The sequence below is a fragment of the Anser cygnoides genome, chromosome 6 (genome assembly GCF_040182565.1).
Source record: "Anser cygnoides isolate HZ-2024a breed goose chromosome 6, Taihu_goose_T2T_genome, whole genome shotgun sequence".
NCBI classification, from domain to species: Eukaryota; Metazoa; Chordata; class Aves; order Anseriformes; family Anatidae; genus Anser; species Anser cygnoides.
This window is the reverse complement of record NC_089878.1, coordinates 21,896,527-21,920,386: the sequence shown is the minus strand read 5'-3', so window position 1 is coordinate 21,920,386 and position 23,860 is coordinate 21,896,527. Positions and strand designations below refer to the sequence as shown.

General features: G+C 39.0%; 1 protein-coding gene across 13 annotated transcripts in view; it reads right to left on the bottom strand.

Annotated features, from left to right (window-relative positions):
- The window catches only part of ABCB11 (ATP binding cassette subfamily B member 11), a 69,451-nt gene that overhangs the window by 4,050 nt on the left and 41,541 nt on the right, over window positions 1-23,860 (bottom strand). For 11 of the 13 annotated variants that reach the window (XM_066999519.1, XM_066999520.1, XM_066999521.1 and 8 more), the window contains 17 exons: window positions 22,819-22,943; window positions 21,249-21,423; window positions 19,764-19,877; window positions 17,619-17,729; window positions 16,580-16,705; window positions 15,028-15,231; window positions 14,176-14,346; window positions 12,749-12,950; window positions 11,978-12,053; window positions 10,905-11,040; window positions 9,184-9,345; window positions 4,847-4,951; window positions 4,588-4,749; window positions 3,318-3,521; window positions 1,577-1,818; window positions 1,307-1,463; window positions 126-323 (listed from right to left, as the gene is read on the bottom strand). In XM_066999519.1, coding sequence (XP_066855620.1) covers window positions 126-323; window positions 1,307-1,463; window positions 1,577-1,818; window positions 3,318-3,521; window positions 4,588-4,749; window positions 4,847-4,951; window positions 9,184-9,345; window positions 10,905-11,040; window positions 11,978-12,053; window positions 12,749-12,950; window positions 14,176-14,346; window positions 15,028-15,231; window positions 16,580-16,705; window positions 17,619-17,729; window positions 19,764-19,877; window positions 21,249-21,423; window positions 22,819-22,943 — 2,670 coding nt within the window. Of the gene's footprint in view, window positions 1-125; window positions 324-1,306; window positions 1,464-1,576; window positions 1,819-3,317; window positions 3,522-4,587; window positions 4,750-4,846; window positions 8,923-9,183; window positions 9,346-10,904; window positions 11,041-11,977; window positions 12,054-12,748; window positions 12,951-14,175; window positions 14,347-15,027; window positions 15,232-16,579; window positions 16,706-17,618; window positions 17,730-19,763; window positions 19,878-21,248; window positions 21,424-22,818; window positions 22,944-23,860 lie in introns of those variants that run through there. The other 2 variants (XM_066999525.1, XM_066999524.1) reach the window with 2 other exon arrangements.

The following is a 23,860-nucleotide window of genomic DNA, read 5'->3' as shown; positions in this document are numbered from 1 at the left end:
GAGGAGCTGAAACCCCAAACTGCATGTGTGCTACCTTGGCAAGGTTGCACAGTAGGACACATTCAGAGGAGTCCTTGTAGCATTGCTGGAAACAACAGTACACAAATCGTGCTTGCTTTGCTTACCACACTTCCTTTCTCAGGGTCATAGAAACGCTCCAGAAGCTGGACACTGGTGCTCTTTCCACAGCCGCTACTTCCAACAAATGCCAAAGTCTGGCCAGGCTTCACAGCTACAGAGAGTCCTTTCAGGACCTGAACATCAGGCCGAGAAGGGTATGTGAATTTACAGTTAAGAAATTCAATGCTTCCCTTGAAATCATCCTAGGGGAAAAATAAGAAAGACACTGCAATGAGTTCAAGCTTGAAACTGAGTCATAAAGTACAAAATAACTATTCCTCTAATTCCATTCTTGCATCTGTCATTTAAAACGTGATATTAGTGCTTACAAAATTAGCCCAGAAAGAGGGATTAGAAATTTACTGGTGCAAGATGGTCATTAGTCATCACACGATTGCTCTACTGACATGGCCCTGTACTACACCAGCCAGAGGCACCAACTGGAAGTGGGATCACCTGACAAATTGGAAAGTTATTTATTTTTAATACAGACACTGTTTAAATCCAAATTTGGTGATCACGTAAACACATCTGTGCAAAATGCTTAAAAAAAATCAGCTGAACTTTGACCAGATTTCCTCTATGTTTTTAATATTACAATTTTCCAACTTTCTCAGAATTGAAAACTTACTAAATTCTGAAAGGAATCAAGATACCCTATTTTTATGGTCTGAGCAAAGAATTTAATATACTTGTGACAATTATTTTAAAAATTCCTTAATTCTGATAAAGCTAAATCAAAGTTAGTTTTTTGAATTTGCTGAGTCTGACTTTTCCGTTGACCAAAAATAAAGCATTTTAATTTTGTCTCATTCCAAGATGACTCTCCTTCTCAAAAACAACCTCAAGTTTTTGATACAAACTTAAAAAAAAAAATTTACAGGGTAGTTATAAGTGGTTTTATATGTGAACTTTGGAGCAGAAAACAAAAGCATGCTGTTCTGTAAGTCATCCCAATTACTCCTATTCTAATTAACAGGCGTTTTACCAAACAATTCCTAATAATTATTCATAATAATTCCAAATTCCTAATATTTACCCAAACAAATTCCTAATAGGAATTCGTATTAGGAATTTGTTCCAAACAAATTGCCAGTCCTCCTTGCTTTTTAAATTGTTACTGTAACTTCAGTGCTTATATTGAGCTGAGCAAAATCTCAAATTACTTATCTGTCTCCACTCTTACCCATTTTTCCCCTTTTTCACTGTAAACACTGATTTCAGGAACCCGATCAATGAGTTGAAAAAAACGTGCAGCAGATGTTTTGGCTTTGGCATAGTTCGGGGTGTAGGAAGAAGCTCTTCCCAAAGCAGTCCCACTGGTCACAATAGCAGAGATCACCCTGCAGGAAAGGGGAACGCGGTCATTCATGGGAAGCTGTAGGGAAACTGCATGCTCCACCCAGACCAGCACTGCTGGAGAGGAGCCTGGGTCTCGCTCCAGGCAGGCTCCTACCTGAAGACAAAGCTGTAATGGAGTCCTTCAGTGTCAACCAGAAACCCTCCGTATCTGTAAGAGACTGAGTTGGCAATGAACACTATGCTCTGGGCAAAGCCAAAGGAGATTCCATAAACGTTTGCTTTTTTGATTGCAGCTCTGTAGGGCATATCCAGATTCTTCTCAAAAGTGTCAATAAACATTTTCTCTTTCCCTATCCCAGCTACAGTCCTGATGTTAGAGAGGGCTTCACTGGAAATCTGGAGGAGAAAAAACAATTATGAGTAAGATTTTCTAATTTTTACTTGGAAAAGTAGTGCTGCTCTTACACAAATGCAGGGCATTAATCACATATAAGTTTATTCAAATACAATACAGACTGGCCAAATATTGGCCAACCTAAAGAGAAACTTTACATCAACCGCTTCTCTACTACCATCCTCAGTAGCAATGCTCTGCTCCATTAAAGCTAAGTTACTTTAAGCCCGCTTACAAAATCAGGCATGTGCTCTGCTTGTGACTTTTTTATATCGTGAGAATAAATGTGTCCAACAAAAAAGTTTTACGAACACTATTATTTCCTTGATTGCATGTATTTGTTAATTAAGCATGTATATTTCAATTATATTACTTATTTTACTTATACCAGTAATCAGGGTAGAAGGTAGAAGGGTTGCTATCCCCAACTTCTGTTTCATAAATTAAAATCATTTGAATGTGCTGTCTTTCCATTCCATCTCAACCCTTACTGTTTCTCTTATGTTCAAACAAGCCTGATGCGACAGAACATATAAAGGGAAGGTGATATTTTGATTCTAATGCAAGTGACATGAGGATTTTTACCTTGCACATGGACAGAAAGTAAGCAAATTCTTGTCTATGTACAAAGAAAATGTAACATGGGAAACTGTGAGATAATCCCCATGATCCTTCCCTAAGCTGGAAACCTCTCCGGAGCCTTAACTAATCCTAGGTTTTCTATTATACTTGTTTCCAGTCGAAATTTGAGATTCTATCCCCAAAATAGCACTACAGTTTCATCTATAGGAGTAAATTTACAGTTTGTTTGAGCCAAGTTTCACCGTACTTATCTCAAGTAATTTTATTCAGAAGTTGGTTTAATAACGCTATAGTTTGTCTGGAGTTTGATAGTCATTTCAGGGTGTGACACTTTCCTATGTTTACAGCTTATGGCTGTTTTCAGAATGTACAAAGAGATCTAAATATAAATCATTACCAAGTATTCCATTCAATTTCAGGGTATTTTTTTCTGGCCAAATTTAAGGGTCAGATCTGTTGCATTATCACACAATGTGGAGGTACAGATAGGTACAGTGAATTTGATTGTTCACACTGGACTCTTCCATGTTTAGCAGTCACTATGGATCACTTCCTCACATTGCCTGTCTTCTAACTCCCCGGTATTTATGATGCAGTTTGGTTTCTGCACTGTTGAACTACGTGTATTCAAAAAGGATCAGGCTCTGAGTGATGTACCAGAACTCAGGGGCCCTGACCTCAACTCAAAGGAAGTTGTGTGTTTCAAAGGCAGCAGGCCAGCCCACGTTACACACAGTAAATATTTTTGTAGCTAGGGAGTTCCCAATGGCATTTCAGTATTTTTACAAGCTGAAATTTTGCAACTTATTTGCAAAAAATTGTAAGTTTCATTACATTTGAATTGCTGACAGTCCCAAATTCCCTGGTTTTCAACTGCAAAATATAAATCGACTGCAAATACAGTTTTTAAATAACTTACCCGTCCAGTAGCTTCCAGAGCCTTCTTGTCCTGAGCAGCAAATCCTGTCAGCATTTTAGCCTGCACAGCTCCAGACAAGGCCAAAAAGGGCAGGAAACACATTATGACTAAACTCAGTTTCCAGCTGAAGTAGAAAGCAATAATGATGGCCACCCCAATATTGGTAAAGGAATTGACGATCATTCCTATCTGCGATCCAGTTGCCTTCAAAGAAAAGAAAAGAAAAAAAAAAAGATATGATTGACTTGTGCTCCATTAGTAACTTCAATAATCTTTAAATAATTCTTCCTATAAAACTTTAGCAATCTCTAAATGATATTAAAATATGCTCTGAAGAGGCTTGCAGATGGTTTCTCTGAGTCTATGGAAATTCCTGCTGACAGGGGGTTTGGGAACCTCTTCTCTCATTTGCCTGTTAAATTCTTAAAACTTCCAGAATTAAAGTTTTTTAAAAACAAATCCACTATCTTCAGTCATGCTGAATCAGGCCAATTACTTGTAACAGAAACATCTGTATGTTTCCTTCATTTCTAGAAAATTACTTTTACTGGGGCCAAGTAAAATGGTGTCTGACTTGCATCTAACAAAGCATCAGTTCAGATAGGTAGTGTGCTTACAGCTCAGCATGATTTAATCCTCATCCCCTAAGGAACACAGCACATGGTGCTAGTGGTTCACTTTCCCAAATAATAAGTCACACTGAAATTGGCTGCGTGGATCCCTGGCTAGTGCACCCGCCAGTACTGTCAAATGGTTTTTAAGTGGACTGTCAGTTTAAATCAAAACTGTCACAAACAGCAAGAACAATAACATGCCAAACACTTGAAAACATGATTACTGATGAATGTTGCTAAAATATGAACCTGACGTTTTTGAAATAAACACCTAAACATTGTGGCAAAAAGCTAATTCATCTTCAGAAAAAATACATCAATGACAGTTCTTGGATGTTCCTCCTGGTACCACTTAGGTGGTATTAATTTCATTGATTTTTGTGGTTTTGTTTTGGTAATACAGACACGAACAATGGTCAGTAAACGGTGATCCGAGTTGTACTTTTAGCTAAATACAGTGATAGTTGTTCCAAGTTCACAGTCTATGATAAACAGAAAAAAGCTTAATTGGCTGATCAGCGACAGATCTACACTGACTTTGCATTTTGCATGCTAGTTAATGTCTGTGATGATGTGCCAAAATAGGCCTATAGTAAAACTATAGTAAAACTTTACTATAGTCTGTGCCTATAGTAAAACAGTGCTTAAGGTCTTACCCCTTGGACCTGTGATGCATCTGTTGCAAGTCTTGTGGTCAGGGCACCAGGGCTGTTCCTCCGGTCATCAAACCAGCCAATGTCTTGCCCTAGCATCGCCCGGAAACCAATTTTCCTTAAGCGTCTTGTAAGCAGCTCACCAGACTTGGCGAAGGTGTATCCCTGGGGTGCAAGGCAATAAACAAAAATTTTGTACAGGAAGAGATACACACAGAGTAAGGGATCAGAAACAAATTTACTTACATTGTACTGCTATTACCTGTAAAAACTGTGTAAAAAATGAAAGAAGTCCAATGAAGACAAAGAGCAGGCAAACACCATTGATCTGGGTTTTTCGTTCTTCTTCGTCAAGAACGGAGAAGGTCTTTGAAAGAAATGCATGGTATAGTATTAGAAGTGTCAGTTTAGGTACAGGTGAAGAAGGAAGGACAACACCAAAGGAAGTCCCTGGCTGAGTCCAAGAGACAGGACCACATCTGGCCTCTGTGGCTCAAGGACAGGCAACCTGGGTGCATACTACTCTTCTCTGGCTCAGAGTCTGTCCAGAAGGAGAGGGGACAAAAGGAAATGTTGTTCTGCTGCCTTTGAACCGAAGTGTGTCTCCAGGAGGAGAAGCACCTGTGTGTTCATCCCTGTTTCCAGAACCATTAATTCACGACTTCTTGTTGTCAAATACAGAAGCCCTGCCTAGAACCAAAGCCGTAACACAGGGCTCTCCCTCACCCCTAATAAATGCCCACTTACTTCCCTAGGGTAAGCCTGAGTACAGCATACTGCTGTTAAACAACAAGTTCATTATATTCGGTGTCTACATAGACTGAGATTATTTGCTGTCCATGCATAGTTATAATTATCAATCACATCCCTCTCCTCCCAGTATTGGCTGATAACCAGAATAGCAATAAAATAAAAAACGTAGGGACAAAGAGACACTGCAGCAGCTCCCTGACCTCCTCTCTAATCTATGACAATTTGAACTTTACTGGGCCATATGAAATAAAGCACTCATAAGTCATTACACTTTAGGATGACTCGCCTTGCACAACACTAATGATGTGCTTGCTGTAGGTAGGCTTCAACAGGAACCTATTGTTTTCTACTGAAGGAGGGTGGATACGTGTTTATTGCTGAGTACTTAAGAAAAAGCATTAAAGTACAGCCCCTCCATCCTGCCCTGCTCCAACCTCCATGAAATTTTTCTTTTATCAGTTGTTCTTTATATCTGGTCTTCTTCAACAACTGTTGGTGTTACTGGCTGCTGCTGAAGTAGTGGTACAAATCTAAGAAGCCATCTTTTAGCAATTACTTCCACTCACAGCAATTGATATGTAGGTCAGTTAACTTACCTGCAGTTGTTGAACTACTTCTGCTACTCACAGGTATAAGCCACAGTTCATGTTTGTACTTCTCTGCTAATGTTAAATTCATTCTAATTGGATTTCACAGGTAAAAACTGTGATACATTGCCTCCCCTCTCAACTTCTCAGCCTGCTCCCTATGTAGTTAAAAATAAATTGTGCATTTGAGCTTTACTTACATCAAAACTATCTTAAACTCTTCTAGGTTAGTAGCTAACATTAGAAAGAGAATAAGAAATTTTCATTACAGCTGCAACGTACAAAATTTCCACAAAAATAAACTTAATTCCTTTCTTAAAAGGTCAACCCAAGTTATTTAGTGTTGAAAGTGATCCACACATTAAAGTAACAGTGAGGAATTAGAGCCTGGATTTGAGAAAAACAAATAGCTGTTCTCTATTGGGAATTCTACTTAAAGTGCTTTTAACTTTGTACATAAGTACCTTGGCAGCAAAATAAATCCTGCAAAATCCAGAATGATAATATCTAAACAGCACTTAGCAATGCAAGCTAAGGTCTGCTCCAGTGCCGTGCTGTGATATTACTTTTCACTAGCAAGGCATATTACTTTGTCAGACTAATCGTTGTTTGAATTAAGTCACCAGATAGGCTCTGATGCAAAGCTCTTAATTTAATCCATCATAATAAGAACAAAACATATAGTAGTGTGCTGCTTTTCCTATCCCCTTAATGAAATCCACTGTAGCTTCAGTAGTTTCTGTTTCATCCTGAATTGAACAGGTTGTGAGCAACTTTCAACTGTCTTTGTAACTTATGTATCTAGAAAAGATACAGCATAGTTTTCTTTCCATCACACGTTCTATTTAAACAATTGGACCGAATGAAGCATACAAAGGTGAACAGATGAACCATGAACAGGTAAACTGTGTCCTGCAAGAATTCTGGATTTGAGAATTGTTGTAACAGTATTTTTAGTATCACCATGGTATGCACTATCTAGACAGGAAGGTAAAATGCACTTCATTGTAATGGTCATGTCACACGTATTGTTAGCATAACACATAACCAGCAGAGTAACTACTCATCATCACATACATTTGTTAATGTGTATGTGATGTTAATTATAGTCCTAAGGTACTGTTTCTGTTCTCCAGGCTGAACAACCCCAACTCCCTCAGCCAGTCCTTCAGAGGACAGTTGCTGCAGCCCTTTGATCATCTTTGTGGCCCTCCTCCGGACTTGTTCAAATACATCCATGTCCTTCTTGTGCTGGGGGCCTTAGAGTTGAATGCAGCAGTCCAGGATAACATTGTTTGGAAAGAGATCTCTGTATTGCAAACAGTTGGAACACACCTTCCAGCTGAGTTTTGCTAGCACATGATTGATTTCCCATACTCAGACAGTTCCACAATGGGAACCAAAGCACAGAAGGAAGAAACAACTGAGAAATGTGTTTCACAGGTACACTTCTGATCTGAACTGAACAGCTAAAAAGACATATCCAGTATTATCCAGCTCTTCACTGACTTTTGGAGACTAATTTCTGAGCACCTTCAAGGCAGACTCTGCTAAATTTACTCTTTCATTTTATAGCTGTGGGGATTTTTCCCCTCACTTCTCCGGTGTATTGCTCCCAGAGTACAGGCCCACATGTCTGTCACAACATCACTGCAGATAGTCAAACAGCTTGGAAAGCAGATGCATGTTCCATCTGCCTGCCTTCCTTGGCAGCAGGCAGAAATTTCTTAAGTTTAGGAATAATAAAACACAGATGTTGGTCTTTGCTCATGTTGGCTGTGGCTTGTTTTTTCTTGCAGCCTCTTTCTTTCCATGAACTCGGACCTTCAAGAGGAGGAATGCATCCTTGGCAATAAAGGCATTCAGCATCTTGAAGGATGACTTGAGGCCCTGACCTCCCAGTGTTTAGAAAACCTAGCTCTCAAAAGGAGTCAAAGGTTAGATTCATTGCAGACTACACAAAGCAGTGCCTCACCTGCTGCCTAGGGAAATTCACAGTCCTTGGCATGAGGTCTAGACACTCAACAAGTGTTTGGAGACGGCAGACCTGAGGCTAAAAGGCCATAGCGTATTGGCCAGGAGCCACTAAGTGGATCACCAGGGACAGCCTTAGTAACTTCCTGGAGAGAAACACCAAAGCCAAAACACCCACCTACCCACCCCACCGCACCCCACAGAAAACAACAGTGAAACCTCCAGTTTCTAGAAGCGTGTCTACCCCTGAGATCCTACATTCTTTGTACACATAGATACCTAACATGACCTAAACAAATAAATGGGGATTGCAACACAAGTTTTACCCGCTCTCAGGTAGTTACCTAAACCACTAAACCACACTAGCATTCCCATTTTCTTCCCAGTGAATTTGTCATTACTTTACCCAATAAGAAACAGCATAAATCCTCCTGATTCTTGACAATTTAGGGCACTTTCCTGGGCATTGGTTACAGCAGTGCTGAATTCCTTCAGCAGCTCTCCAGTTTCCAAATAACTCGGCAAATGTTTTCTCCAAAAAGCTGTTTTACAAAAGGAGGAAGCATCCTCTCTTTCTATTCCAGCAAGTGTTTGAAGGAAAAAACAGACACAGTTGAACTCGTGAAAAGTTTCAAGCAAGGCTTAATGGTAACACATTCCTTAGTGAATGACAAGGTTTAAAAACACATTCCTGTTTCCTGCTTCTTTCATACTTGTTGATGCAAATCTACTTTCTGCTGGCAGGTATGAAACCTGTTACAATGATCTCTCTCTCCCTGGGCATTCTGCAGGGAGCAGACGGCAAAGAGCTGAATGTTCCTGTAATGAAATATGAAGAAAAATGTGAAGTATTCTGGGGGTCTGATCCAAAGCTTTCTTAAAGGTTTGACCAAGACTGCAGAATGAAATGCTGCATGGAGGGACCTCTGCAGGTGTCCCTCCTCACTGTACCTGGATGCAAGGTATAGCTTGTCTCACCTAAAATAAATCCTGTGTGTGTGCAGAAACCCACTACCAACAGCTCCTGGAAAGTGAACATGAGAGATAATGAAGCACACATGACAAATGCTAACAAGCCTGCCCCGTCAAAGAGCTCAAATGATAGCGTGATGACAATGATATAAATATCCCTACTGAATAATTGTTTATAAGCAAGAAGCCTAACCCCATTTGCTTGACAAGATCTAAAGACTCACCCAAAACATGTCAAGTACTGTTTCACAGGTTCCTTCGCTCCCTTCTGCTTAAGAGCTAAAATACTCTTCAAAATGTTAGCATTACTTACTCCAAGAATCTGACTGAATAACAAAGCGTAGAGAGGACTGACTGCTCCATTCACAGCTGCTCCCAGAGATCCCAGCACCATGTATGGCCATTCAGAGGCATTGTATTTCAAAATCCTGGTAAATGGTACAGGCTTGATGTCTTCCTCCACAACAACAGGTTCCTGAAAAAACAGGTTGGATTCATGAAACAAATGCATTCTCCCAGTGATGTTCTCCCTATGACAGTGAGATAAATATCATTAGCATTGTCAGTTAGATGGCTATGTCCAAGTCCCAAACAGCTGCTCTAGGTTTGTATGGGAAGGGGCAATGATGGGCCTTGGCTGCTGCATGGAGCTCTTTCGCAGGGTTAGGGGGTCACAGGAAGGTTACATAAATGACTACTGCTACTGTCCCTGGAGAAAGAGAGACAGATTCATGCCTTATGTAGCTCTACTGATTCCAAATTAAGAGGTTAATTATGACCAGACTTTCTGCTACAGAAACTCAGACTGTTCCCAGTCTGCTGTTTCCAGATGATGCATTATGCAGTACTCAATACCAAAACTTAAGCTTCTTCCTCACAAGGGGCTTTTTATGTCTCTCCTGGAATGTTCTTAAATATGATTTTACAGCATTGTGGGTAAACACATTGATCAGACTCTGCATCAAATTAATAGGTGTGCAATATAACTAAAACGGAGACATAAGAGTGAGAGCCAGAGTCGAGCTTTATACATGCTAATTATGCCTCCCTTTTGTGAAACATCGTCAGACTATGGACAGAATTCCCATAATTACTCCCAGTACCAGCAGAATATTGATCATCAAATTATAACTTACCCTGCAGTTTGATTTGTGCAGTATTTCTGCAACACTCAGTGTGCTGAGCCCTGCCATTCATATGGCTGGAAATGCCCAGACAAAACAGACACTGTAAAGACCCATCTGCTGGAAATGGGCAAGGATGAATGGGTGGAAACATTTTGTTTTTTTCTCTTCCTTATGAGCTAGTATCAGAGTCACAGCACTAAAGCCACTTATTTATCCACAGAAGAGGCTCAGCAATAGCAGGAATAGAGACTTCTAACTGCCGTTTTCTGCACTGAGTATCTGTAGCCCTGCAAAGTGGGGCAGGGAGCTTCATAAGCAATTTAGAAACCCACTGTGAGTATTCCTAAAGAACTGGTTCTATCCTGCATAACTTTAACGTGTTTGTTATTTTCTATACTACTTGATTGCACAAGGACACTGTCAGTGAAAGGACTCAGGGCCTGTTAGCAGTGAGGATCTCTCTTTACTCACACACCTCTAGCTGATTTTGAGAAGAAATGGAATTTACTCTATTGAACAAGAAGTAGCATCATTTCTGTTGCTGAGTGGCTATTACATTTCACAGACTGAGCGCCTTGCTTTTTGTTGGTTAATTCAACTTTAATTTATATGCCTTTTAATTAATAAGTATTTTTTAACTTGATCTACAACATATGTTGATTTACCAAGAGCTCATGGTCTGCTACAAATTTTACGTGGAACAATAAGCATGAGGGCCATCAAAATACAGCTTAGAGGATACAGAACATAGAACTTGAAGTGGTGGTTTTGTTTAAGTTGAGAAAAGTATCAACCCAAAAAGACATATCTGCCTATAACAGAAGCATATATTTACAGGTTCTCATTAACAATTAATTAAAAGATGTCCTTTTTGGTTGCAATTTAATAATGAACTATTGGACCTGACCTTTTTTGTTTGTCCATCATCTTCTCCATATGAAGACATAAGATATACAGACTCCGCCTGATCTCCTGCAATGGATAATGGAGGGTCGGGGACGACATTGGAGAGCTGAGATCTGGACCGCTGCCGAAGTGAAGCTCTGTGAAGGAAGACAGATATAGTCTGTTCTTCACAGTTCAGTAACATAATACTTTCTCTCAAAGCATAAACAGTTTTCGTAACAACTACATCAGGTTTCACTGAAGCAAATCACACGACTCCCACTGACTTCTTTCTTTTCCTGTGTTCTCTCAGCTTTTGAGAAGAAAATATCCCACAGGGGGAATAAATACTTTTCAAAATCTTACTCTACCCCACCACTCAGACATTGTCTTCTATGTGACCTGCACTGTTTTTTGGGGGGAAAATTATGGTGTATCCTACTACATTTGCATAAGCTATTAAGACACCAAGTCAATTCACCATTATCAAGTAGTTCAGTCCAGAAAAACAGGATGCTGAAAAAATCCAGCTCTCTCCCCACTGAAACATGACCCTGTGATGTAGGAGATAGATTCACTTGCATGTCTGATGTGGGCTTGCCAGAAAGAAATAATAGACGTCTAAGTAGACTGCCTAGCTTCTAAAAAGCTTTCACTTTCATCAAGAAGAAGCCTTAATAAAACTGTCCTCACACATTGCATCATCGACCTCTCAATGTCTTTTCTTTAAAAAAAAAAAAAAAAAAGTGAATGGATTGAAAGTGCATTAGGCAATATAAATACATGGCTGTATGAGGAATATTAAAAATGGAACATAAATATAGAAAGCCAGAACCTTGCAAGAGGGTCCTATGTCTAGAAAGGGGAGTAAAATTAAGTCTTTCTATTTATCCATGGACCTTCAATCATTAACATATTACCCAAGCTCTTTCTTTCTAAGTGGATGGTGTCTCAGTGAAATGTTTGAAGCCCTTCCACCCTTTTTTCAAAACACACAGACCAGTGAATAATTAACACTACTGGGATTATGGAATGGTGTGAAAAATATAGAAATCCAGAAACATACTGAGATTTACATTGATTTTTAAGACTTACCGCAAACTGGCCCGATAGCTTCCTCTGCTGAATGACTGGATTTTCTCAAGATTTGGCTCAATGTTATTTTCTGTTGCTGTAGAATACAGTATATACAGCTCTTTAGTTTGTGCTAAAATTACATACAACTTAAGTCCAGTGTTGATTTGTAAAAAAGTGCAGTCTCCAAGCTATAATTGGAATACTTTGTAGAAGGCAAGGAATGTAGCACCACTTTGCTGCTCATCCTACATATACCCCAGGTTTTAATATTTGTATTTGACAGGATGAAATTAATTGAATATTGGGCCATCTCACTTGGGATGTGAGTGCTGAAGGCTGTTTCCCTATTTTGATACTGTAATTGTTCTTTTAAGACAATCATATCCAAGATATGATGCTTCCAAAAATAAAAAGGTCATTCTACTAGACCTCCATTTCCAGAAGCTTTGATTAAATCTTCCTCTAGTAAAACAAATAGGGTGGTTTCAAAATACTCTGTAATTTGCTTGTATTTCAAATGTGACATGGCTGGACTGTCAGCACAAAATCAAAATATAAAATGGCAGGGTATTGCTGATCAGGATTAATATTTCAGGGCAGATCTATAGAAGGAAGGTTATTCAGTGTACATGCAGTAAAAACCTTTTGGCTAGGGCTATCAATGTATTACTTTGCTGAATGCTAAAAGTCAGTCATTAAGAGGGTGCGGAAAGCAATTAGCCCCATTAAAAATAAATCTACATTCTGTGGAATTCTATATCACTTTATTAAAGAAATCAAGACACTTACTTTCTGTTGCTGCTCTAGTAAGTGCTGCATCTCCTTTGCTCTGCAAGGTCACCAACATGAAATAAACCCCTTTTCTCTTCATGAGTTCCTCATGAGTTCCTCTCTCCACAGCCCTTCCATGCTCAAATCCAGTGATGACATCGGCAGCTTTGATGGTTGACAGGCGGTGAGCTATCGAGATCGATGTGCGGCCGAGGCGAGCCTGACAGGGAACAAAAACAGCCCCAGTCCCAGGACAGCAAATGGAAACACTTGGAACCAATGCTCTATCACCTAAAGTTTCTCTAAATCAAAGGCAGTCTTTCAGGTGGACTTTGGCTTGAATTCCATCCATAGCCCACATATTCCCCACCAAAAAAAAGAGAGACAGACACCTGGGTGTTCATTTTGCCAGCAATCTAAGCTGTGTGGGAACATCTTGTTGCAGTATGAAGGCTGTGAAGGGGCACTGCTGCAGCACTGTTTTAACTTGGACTCAGCACTAACACTTGTTGGAGTGCTATTATCTCCAGCTTTGCAGAGAAACCCAGACATTTGCAAAGTTCTAGAACAGTCAATTACACATGACTGATCACTGCAATATTCTCTGCTACCAAAGAAGAATTATTCCTGAATGCAATTCAAGTGTTCTGAATGTGTTGCCTTAGCAAAGTCTTTCTTGGATTCATGGACTGAAGTTAGGAAAAATGACCAAGATTGCAAGTGACACCTCTCTACAGACTGCAGATTCTTCTTCAGTCATCTGACATAGTTATTGTCTGTGTGTAGCATTCCAATGGCATTAGGAATGGCGTTTGTTTTAGCAAAATTTACACATGACTAAGCTCCCTTTATGTTAAATGGAGAGAAAAACTGGCAGCTTTATTTTCACTTATCTTACATATTTACTGTAGAATTAGATGAATCTACCTGGGATCCTATCAATTTTATTGGTCACCTCTCTGATGACTAAGAGGACCTTAGCACAGCTGGTTTGGGAGTAGGGGTCTGTGATGCCAATATTTAGTTTTATTGGATGAATCAGACAGTTGACAGGGAAAAGAGTCTTTCTTGGCATGGATAGAATTGGTGAAATCTTGACAGTCTTTAGCATCTTATTACTTACTTCATGCCAAACTCCCCTCATAAGGGGTTTGCTGTCGGACCCAGAACACATGGACTAGATCCTAGTTCACACAAAACAAGACGAAGTATAGAGAACCTCCCAAGATAAGCACCTATCTCTGGAAAAAGGGAACTATCCTGTTAATGTCCCAATGCAAGAAAAAATATTTCCTGTCAATAATACTAAGGTTCTATTTCTGCATACGAATACTATTAAGAAACGCTTTTTACTGCTTTGTTGAAATTCAGCAGCACTGTCTGCAGAATGCATTCAAAATAATTTCTGCCCTTGTAAGTCTGATTTATGCTATACTAAAGCAAACCTTATGAAGTGCTTCTTGGACAATAGCTTCACTTTCATTATCAAGTGCTGAAGTAGCCATATCCAGTAGCAGGATTTTAGGGTTTCGCACAAGGGCTCGGGCAATAGCTATCCTCTGCTTTTGACCTCCACTCATCTGGCTTCCACCCTCTCCAACATGAGTGTCAAATTGCTGGGTAAAGGAAAAAAGAAGAAATTTGTAACAAAGAGGTCTATTAGAAATCAACATAGATACTGGTACAATGTCTCTCAGATTTCTCCTGGGAATAACTTTGAAAATTTTTCATTTTTGAAAGAAAAAAACCACTGTTAGTGCACCAAATGCAAAGGAGAGCTGATGAAGTAATTTTCTTCTTAACGAACAACGTTGTCTTGCCTGAAGCAAACTGCCAACCCCAGACCAAAAGTATGTACTGATAAAAAAGTGCAGTGTTCTGTTTTGGCTCAGAACAACTCTATCAGCAAAAGCTGCAATGCAGAGGAAAACACCTGCCTACTCTCCATCAGATGACTCACCAGCAAGCTTTCCAGAGAGCTGGATTTGTCTGCTGATGGCATGTGACTCATGAATACCGTGTCTCTGATTCATGATTATCGCACCAGCTTCAGGTAGAGAATTAGATAAACACATACAGCCTAAGATCTAGACAGCCAGGATAATCTATAATTATGTATATTATATACATGAACTTGGTGAAATCCACGTAGTAAGACCTAATTAACTCTGATCTGGGGACAGGTTACTGCCTACTCTACATTTTAATCTTCTGCCCATCACAGGTGGCTGCATGAGGGGAAAGACACAGAGAATCTCTATTTTTCCATCAGATTTTACTTACAAGGCACAGCATACCTGTGGCAAGTCCATGATGAACTTGTAAGCATTGGCTTGTTTGGCTGCTTTGATTATGTCATCCATGGTAGCCTCATCCCGACCATAGCGAATGTTCTCTGCAATCGTGGTAGCAAACAGCACTGGCTCTTGCTCAACAATACCAATCTGTGAGCGTAGCCACTGGATATTAAGGGAGCGAATGTCATGGCCATCCAGAGTAACCTACAGAAGCCAAATAAAGCAAGGACAAGCAAAATAAAATTCAAGGACATTATTTCCTTCAGTCCAGAGACAAAGAAAGACACAATAAAAATAAAGGGCTTATGATGTTGTTTTTCTCTGCCCAGTGTAAAACACAGCTTTCATACAAGAAAAACTACAGTGTAGTAGCAGAAGTGTACAATAGTTCTGGTGTGTAGGAGTTGTGCTTTTGATTTAATTTCCCAACACCTCTCTTTCCTTGGTCTCACAAATAAAGCCAGGCAGAAAGTACCCATCAAAATTTCTTTCTTTAAAGGACTTACAAATTTGAGCATATACAGATGGTGTGTGTTTTCCATTAGTAAAAATGAATTAACTGCTCCATAGAGGGCCAGGCAGAAGAATAAACCATCCTCCAACATCTCCCTGTAGACACTTTTAAAGACAGGTAGTTATTTTCAAAGGGAGGAATTTCTATTTTTTAGCCTGATCTACTCACAAGGCCTCAAAGTATGTCTGTGTGCCTCATTTTCTAGTCCTTACCTTTCATCTGTGTAAAACAATACCTCTAGGCAAATTTATTCCTTTGTCTCAGTACTGGGGAGGTAGCTAATGAAGGAAAGGCATTTTTTGTAAAAATGCAGACAAGCAAAAGTTTACAAAAATTTTCTTCTTGACAATGGAAAAAGAAAGGTTGCTGTGAGCAGCACCACTGTATTTTCATACATTTTCTAGTCTTCAAGATTCCAAAGTACTGTTAGGACATATGGTGAAATGTTCTTTGTGAATATTGAAACTTCAGTCTTTTGGCATGAAAAACAGGAAGAAATCATAGAACACACACCCAAATGTAACTGAGTTCTGCATAAGTGAGTTTTGCAGACTATGCTTACACTAAGTTGGTTTTTGTCTCTTATACATTCAAATACAGGTCACCATATGTGTGATTTGTGCCAACTAGGAAAACAGAAAAAGAATGAGACTTAACAGATGTATTCATATTCTTAGCCAAACTATTATTAAATGGTAATGGCAGATGCTAAATCAGTATTATGGGATAATGATTAAATGTTTAATACTGAGTTTCCCAGAACATAAAATGGTTTGTCACTCCTGAATTATTTTATCTATAGGTACAGATTTTATTCAGGTTGTCACTGAATTTTATTTTCTCCTAGCAGTTTTTCATGTAATTTTTGATAATACTATCTATTCAGTATTCCCCTGAGAGGGAATTTCACTCATTTCTTTATTGGATTAAAAAAAAAAAAAGTTCCTTAAAAAGTTCCTTTCCATCTCAGAGAAGAAACCAAGTCACTCTTTCAAGTCCCTAAGACTAGAGAAACGCCTGCTAGAACAGGACACTCACCATGCCATCAGTGGGGTCATAGAAACGCTGGATGAGCTGTATTGTTGTACTTTTTCCAGCTCCACTAGCTCCAACAAAAGCTGTTGTCTCCCCTGCTTTAATAACCATATTAAGGTTATCCAAAATCTGGAAAGAAAAAAGAAAACAGAAAAAATCTATCAATTCTAATTCTCTCACTGTCATATAGGCAAGCAGCAGGAGGAGATCCATCCTATATTCTTTATCTTTACACGGAGACTCAAAGTAAACACACAAATTAAAAAATATATATATATGAAGAAAGAGGAAAAAGAAAACAATCTTTTTTACATTGTTTGAAGAGTTCAGAAATGCAGAACACAATTTTCCATGACAGGCATCAGATTTTGATCTTTCTTTGTTCCTGTTTTTCATCACTAAGAACTAGTCAAGCTAATACCATTGGAGAACTTGGTAATAAATCCCCTTTAAGGAACAGTCTATATGAATTATGAACGCCTGTTAAAGCATAAATGTTAAGAACGTAAAAGCTAAATTATATAGAATAATCTGATACTTCATATGCTTCTGTGTCTGCCAAATGCACTTTCCAAGGAGGATTTGTCACTTCAAACACAGCAGTAGAGAAATAATGGGCTATACAGCCAGTGCTCCTGTACCTTTTCCTAGATTGTAATGGGTCACGTGATACATCCCCAGGGTAATGGAAGATTTTTCGAAAATTTCCTTGCTCAGATCAGCTTATTACTTGGTCTGCTATTCTTGCATAAGTTGATAAAAGCGCATAACTGATTGTAAGAGAAGCTGTATGCAGATGAACTTTCTGAAATCTACAAGTTTATGTTCAGCAGCAAGGAATACGTATGGCAACAGATATGTCAGAATGGTAAAACAAAATAATGGTAAATAGAATTACACCACTGATGGAAGAATTATTTACAGGCTACTTTTAAACAGGTCTAGGCTTATGGAAAGCAAACTCTACTGAAAATCTAGAAATTGCTGGCAGGATATATTTTTTACAGTAAATTTGTTCACAAAAGAGATGATGAATAATTACCTTTACGTCAGGTCTGGAGGGATAATGGAATGTTACATTATGAAATTCAATTTCACCTCTTACTTTATCCAGCTTGTAGCCATCTTCTGACATGCAGTCAATGGTGGGTTTCTAGGGCCAAATGTATTGTGTTATTTACTTGCTGTTAAGCAGCCAACACTGTTGCAGTAGATAAATATTCCCAATACCATACAAAGCCATGGCACCTCTGTTTGAACAGCAATTGGCTGCATTGAACCAGCAGCAGGATCTGCCCCTAGGCTAGCGGGCAAGGAACATGAAGTAAAAGGCTAAAGTGATGGGAGAGCTGTCACTGGCAGCTAGCTCAGGCAAAACGAATGCACCCTCTTTTCCTTTTATGCTTACTGCACTTACACAGTCTACTATTCAGCTAGGTTTTGCTGAACAGAATAGTTAGAATGCTTCATTGATGCAGCTAAGTTAATTTAGCCAGCTCCTCAGGACTAAAATGGCTACTATTTTGTGCATATAAACACACTCTTACACCACTGAAAAAAAAAATAAAAATTGCTGAAAACCTACACACTTCATCATTTTGCATTTCAAGCATCCATCCCTGTATGCCCCGTCCTAGGAGATGGAATTCTGATTTGAGGTTTTTCCACAAAGTGTTTTGGGTCTCACATACGTTTGGCAAGGCTTTGGGTATTGCGGATCATCAGACATGAGCACAGAACTAAGAAATTTGAGGGATCCCAAAGAAATTAAACTTTCTGAGGATAGATTTATGAAGAACTTTATGGAAAAATATTAACCATGGAATAGAGAATTTATTAAAACTATAACACCACCAATATTTGATAATTGATACATACATCTATTTTTTTTAATGTAGCCTAACAGATACAAGGGAATTTTAATACTGGAAATGTGCATATTCTAAGATGTTAAGAACAGCTAAAAGACTGATTCATCTTTAGGAATATAGCTTACTTAAAATCTGATAATAAGCTATGAAGAAAAGACTTTCACTAATCCTGCAAATAGGAACTGCAGCATGACCGTGTAAGTTTAGTGCCAGAGAAAATCTGTATGAGGGCAGAGCTGAGCTTTTACTATCAAATCACAAACCTACAAATGTAGCAAGCAGATGAATCGAATTTGTCACCCTTTCCTCTATATGGACAAAATCTCACATTAGCTTTTTTTTTTTTACCCTAAGGTTATCTGACTCAGCCTTATCTTGAATTTTGTGATTAATCCTTACTGTTGCAAATCTCTTTTGCTTTCTAATTTTTTGTCTAAAAAACACTTCCCTTATTCATCTCTTTTTCAGTTATCTTAGAGCAAAAGCTTTAGATTATAAAGTGCATTTATAAGGCATCTATGTTATCATTATTATAGAACACTGACAGGTTACAAAAAAGTCCATTAGCATTACCACAGCTCTTTGAGCTTTCTTTATATACCCTTATGTGCACTGTAAAGACAAGCAGCATTTTAATGTGTTTACACACTTTTAAATAGGCACAAGTACAATAAAGCCTGTCAATGACCAGAGATATAAAGTACTGTTAAGAAATCTACAGTGTTCTGTCGGCCACTAAATATATGCAGTTAGAGAAAGGAATCCTCATGAATAGATGCCAACAGCTCTCAGACTTTCTCATGCAACTTCATTTCAAATATGTATCTGTACAGAGAACATTGTGATGAACATTTCTGAATGCTGCAAGATCACTGCCTGCGCTCATTTGGTCTCACTTTGACTCAGGGTATAAATCCACCTTTGCCACCTAATGCCAATAAAGCCACAACTTTTGACACCATCCTGGGGCTGGGAGCTAGGTGCCTGCTCAAAATTTGACTGCAAGGCAACTGATAGTGCCTGCCTGTACACTTTCTGTGCGCCTGCACTGACCAGGAACCATATGTAAGCAGGTATGGGAGTAAGAAACAGCAGTGGCTGAGGTAAAGCTTCATTATTCAGAAACAGGCTGCTTAAGGAATGTTAGGCAACCTCTCTAAGCGTGTGTGCATGCTGCTAGACCTTTCTATTGCACAGTCAATCTTTCCTTAATTGCTTTCATTTTTCCTCATTTACACTGTGGATAAACTACAGCTGCTTGAGGCTTATTTATTTTCCCACCACACAGTGACACAGCTTAGAAATGTATTACTTACTTTATCTATTGTCTCAAAAATGTCTGTTGCAGCCCCACGGCCAGTGGCAAAGGCTTCTAGGCAGGGAGATGCCTGACCAAGATTTAAAGCTCCTACTAAAACACCAAAGAAAACCTGTAAAAGCGGACAAAGAGATCAACAAAATCTGACATCAAATTTTTATTACAATTGAGAGTTTAGACAGGCAAATCAAACTACAGTGGCTTAATGAGCTGTTGTGCATCAACTGAGCTGCAGTGACTCACTATGTGAGCATAAGGAGCTCAGAAAAAAAGCAGACAAATGCCTCTTAGAAACAATTTTCATTACCTTTCACAACTTTGCTTCCAGGTTGAACTAAATCAAGTTATCATATTTGCACTGGCCTAAGAGTGTGTGCACTCAGATCTTTACTGACTTCTGCTAATGTGTTTTTTGAGCCACCTTACTTTGACTGTATGATTGTGCCTTGAAACAAGGGCTGAAACTGAATGTCAGTGGCAAGTAGATTATTTTGGAAATGTCTTTGACCAGTAAGCAGACAAGAGTTTACAACATTTAAAAATATAAAGCATTTAAAAATGTATTACAATCTTTGTATATTGCAGTTCCTATCTAAATCAATACTCACAAAACTTACTTCTGGAGCAGGTACCAGCTACAGGGAGTATTTTGGTCTCCCTCTCACAAAGAAGTGTATGGGCTACTACCAAAGCTAGATGTGCCAGTATATGAGATCATGAAATTATTATTTCAGTTCTCTGTTGTGACATCTGGGAACATTTGTCATCTCCTCATAAATGGCCTTAGGTCTTAAGTTGACTGTTTCTGCAGGTAGCACAGATGCTCACTGTTTCAAGTCCTTTCCCAACAACCAAAGGGAAGAGCTACCGACTAGTGACCTTCCTCTGAAAGCCCCATGATGTCCTTTTAGTCTAAGCCTAGGACAACATGACAAAAAATGAGCCACAGTACCCATTCTTCCTGGAAGGAAGGACTAACAGAAGACAAAGGCAGCTGGACGGAGCATCCAGTATCAGAGGATACTTCAAGAGTCCAACCTTGGAGTCTAGCCTTACAGATCAGAAGCAAGTGAAGCTGGAGCACATCAACCAAAATTTGATAGATTTGATAAAACTTTCTTTGGCCAGGTTCCTCTTTACCACAATGGTTTTATTTTTATCAAAATAAAAGTTCTTCACAGAAGGCAATAACCCAGATGCCACAAGGCAACACACAATATGGGAAAGCTAGTTTCAGATCTCTGTCAGATGTGTACCAGGCTCTCAAATGCAAGCATTATTCTGATCACGGTAGGCAGCAGTGTGAAATATTTAAAATATACATGGATTTTTTTCATCTTATTCAGTTGTGTCATACACTTTCAAACATATACTGAGTAGTGACCTTGCAGTAAGCAACCAGATACCAGAACATCACAGATAAGTGTTCTAGAAATGTTTTAAGAAGCAATCCAGAAAAGTTGCAACAAGGTAAAATAGGTACCTGTAGAAGAGTGCCAGGTGAATATTCATCTTCTTCAAGGACAAGTTTAGAGCCATACCAAAAGGCTAACGCATAGCACAGGAAAATTACAAACCACATGTAACCAGTGAATAATCCCATGATTATTCCTTTTCGAATCCCCCAGTGCTGAGCAAAGACCAGATTCTTATCATATCTGTAGAAAAACAGAAGTGAATGAAATGAACTTTATAGTAAAATTAAAATAAAGACAAACAGAACAAGGTGTCTTCAGTGGCTGACTGTGCTGCAGTGAACACGGGCCACGTGAGGTTGATACCTCTCAGTCTGAAGCGAGAGACCCCGACTACTTCTGCTGAAACCAGCAGTGCTACCAGAACGTGAAATCACTGCATGTTCTAGTGCGACAAGCACAAGAAATACCACGGTCACTGCAGATACCTGGCCAAGGGACTGGCAGTTTTAGCAGAGTGGCATGGGGTTTGACAATTTGCCCAAAACCTCAGAGGAAGTTCTACAACCATGTCATGCTTTAAATGAATTCAAGAGAAAATTGTTTAACATCATCAAATCATCATATCTTGCTGTGAAAAGCACTGATAAATATTAAGCGTAATTGGGAAAAATATGAGTGGCAATCTGCAATCGTGGCAACAAATGAAGCAAACAGTTTAGATTCAGTTATCTAAAATTCACCTTTCCCTTATTTTTTCCTGTTGAGCAAGTACTTCTGAAAACCTAGGACCAGCTAATTAGATATTACAGGTGTTTTAGGTAGAATTTAGTCCAAATTTGGACCAAATATTCTATTCAATTTTAGGACCCCCAGCATCAGGTTAAAGATCAGATATGTCTGTAAGAAGATGAGGGTGACAATGACAAAGTGTTCAGGTAACTGAGAAAGACATAAGATTGTTTTCATTTCTCTCAGATATTTTTACCAATATTTTCATTTACTTAGTTTTAAGTATTTATAATGTTCATTTACTATTGTTAAGTACTGTTTCTGTAACTATCACTGCTACTACTTTCCCTGGCATCTTTTAATGAATTTGTGTTTTCATGCTCATATTGCAATATTTAAAATAAAGCAACAAGTCATACACATGTACATGGCAATGTATGTAAAAAACGACAGACAAAAATACGTAAGGAAATTTTTCTTTCCTGGTCCAAGAAGATTTTGTTTTTAATAATACAGACATTCCTACTTTACAGTGGGCACAACAAATACGGGTCTTTGTGGAGGCTATGACACTCGCATGTAGATTTTTTACTTAGCTTGAAAGTACCCAAGGTCTTCAGATGCGCTGCAAAGTTTGCAAGTAAGTTTCTGCAAGTGAGAATGACTGGAAGATAGTATTTCTGATGTTTCATTTTACTGATTGAATTATGAAATTGTTTTTGCATAAGTAATTCTATTTGAAAATGAAGTTTTTGCAACATACATGCATATAATTCTCAAAGCTAATAGATGGTCATTGTTTCAGAATTCAGAGACTAATTGAAGTGGATTTCTGAAGTGTATTCCAGTCCTATGTTGCTACAGGAAAAAGAAACCAGAGACTCTTTACAATTTTTCTGAACAAACCTTTCAACCTCTTTCTTCTCCCCGCCAAAAGCAGCCACTGTTCTGATGGATGAGAGCACTTCATCAGCCACAGCCCCAGCTTTTGCATAAGCCTTTAGTTCTCGGCCTGTCAGTTTTGCCACAGCCTATGAAACCATAAGAAATGTTGGTTACAGCTCAGCTGTAGGTGCAGACAAGGACTGCAGTGAGCAGTGCTGATTGCCACACAGTGCTGCCTGCCCTGCATGAGGTCACTCTGTTAGCAGCTCTACTCCTAACAGCACACTGCCCACTCAAAGGCTTGTCTTTGCGTAGGGCATATACCTCTGCAGCATGTTTTGCATAACAGTTAATCCCATTTGCCAACAGCTCTGCTACGAACAACTACAAAGAGCACCTGACAACAGCTGCTTTCCCTCCCTCCCTTCCTCTCTCGGCTACTAGGTGGGTTATAGCAGACCACAGATTGAGGATGTGTGCACGCTGCGAGGAAGGGTTAGGTTAAGCAGGAAGAGCAGCCCTTTAGCCACTTAGCAGACCCAGCCTCAGGAAGAAGAGGCAATGGAACTGATGGGGGAGGATGGAAAAAGATGTTAACCACCGCTATGCTTTGTTTCGAGGGCCAACAGTAAGCAGGTTCCTACACAGCATCTCAGAGCATACTGGATGCTGAAAGATTACTTAGGCTCAAAAAATGCTCACATTCATGGATGAAAATGTTATCATGGACTGTTATATACAAAGCTACCATATTGGATCAGGAGTTAAATATCCCTGGAAATTGTAAAGCATCATTACTTGTTTACCCTCTTCAAATACTCTACCCTAGACATCTATTAGCCACTCTTAGAGGGAAAAAAAAAGGCTAAATTGATGGTGGGGATGTTTTCTTTATGGTATAAAACAAAGACTTGGGCTAGTAAGGTTCATAAGGAGGAAACAGATGTGGGTACGTGAAAGGAAAGAGATGGGGACAGAGAAAGAAGAATTAAAATTGGGAAAATGACAAACATAAAGGGGAACGAGGTCAGAAAGAAATTGCAAATGAAGTAAAGATGCATTT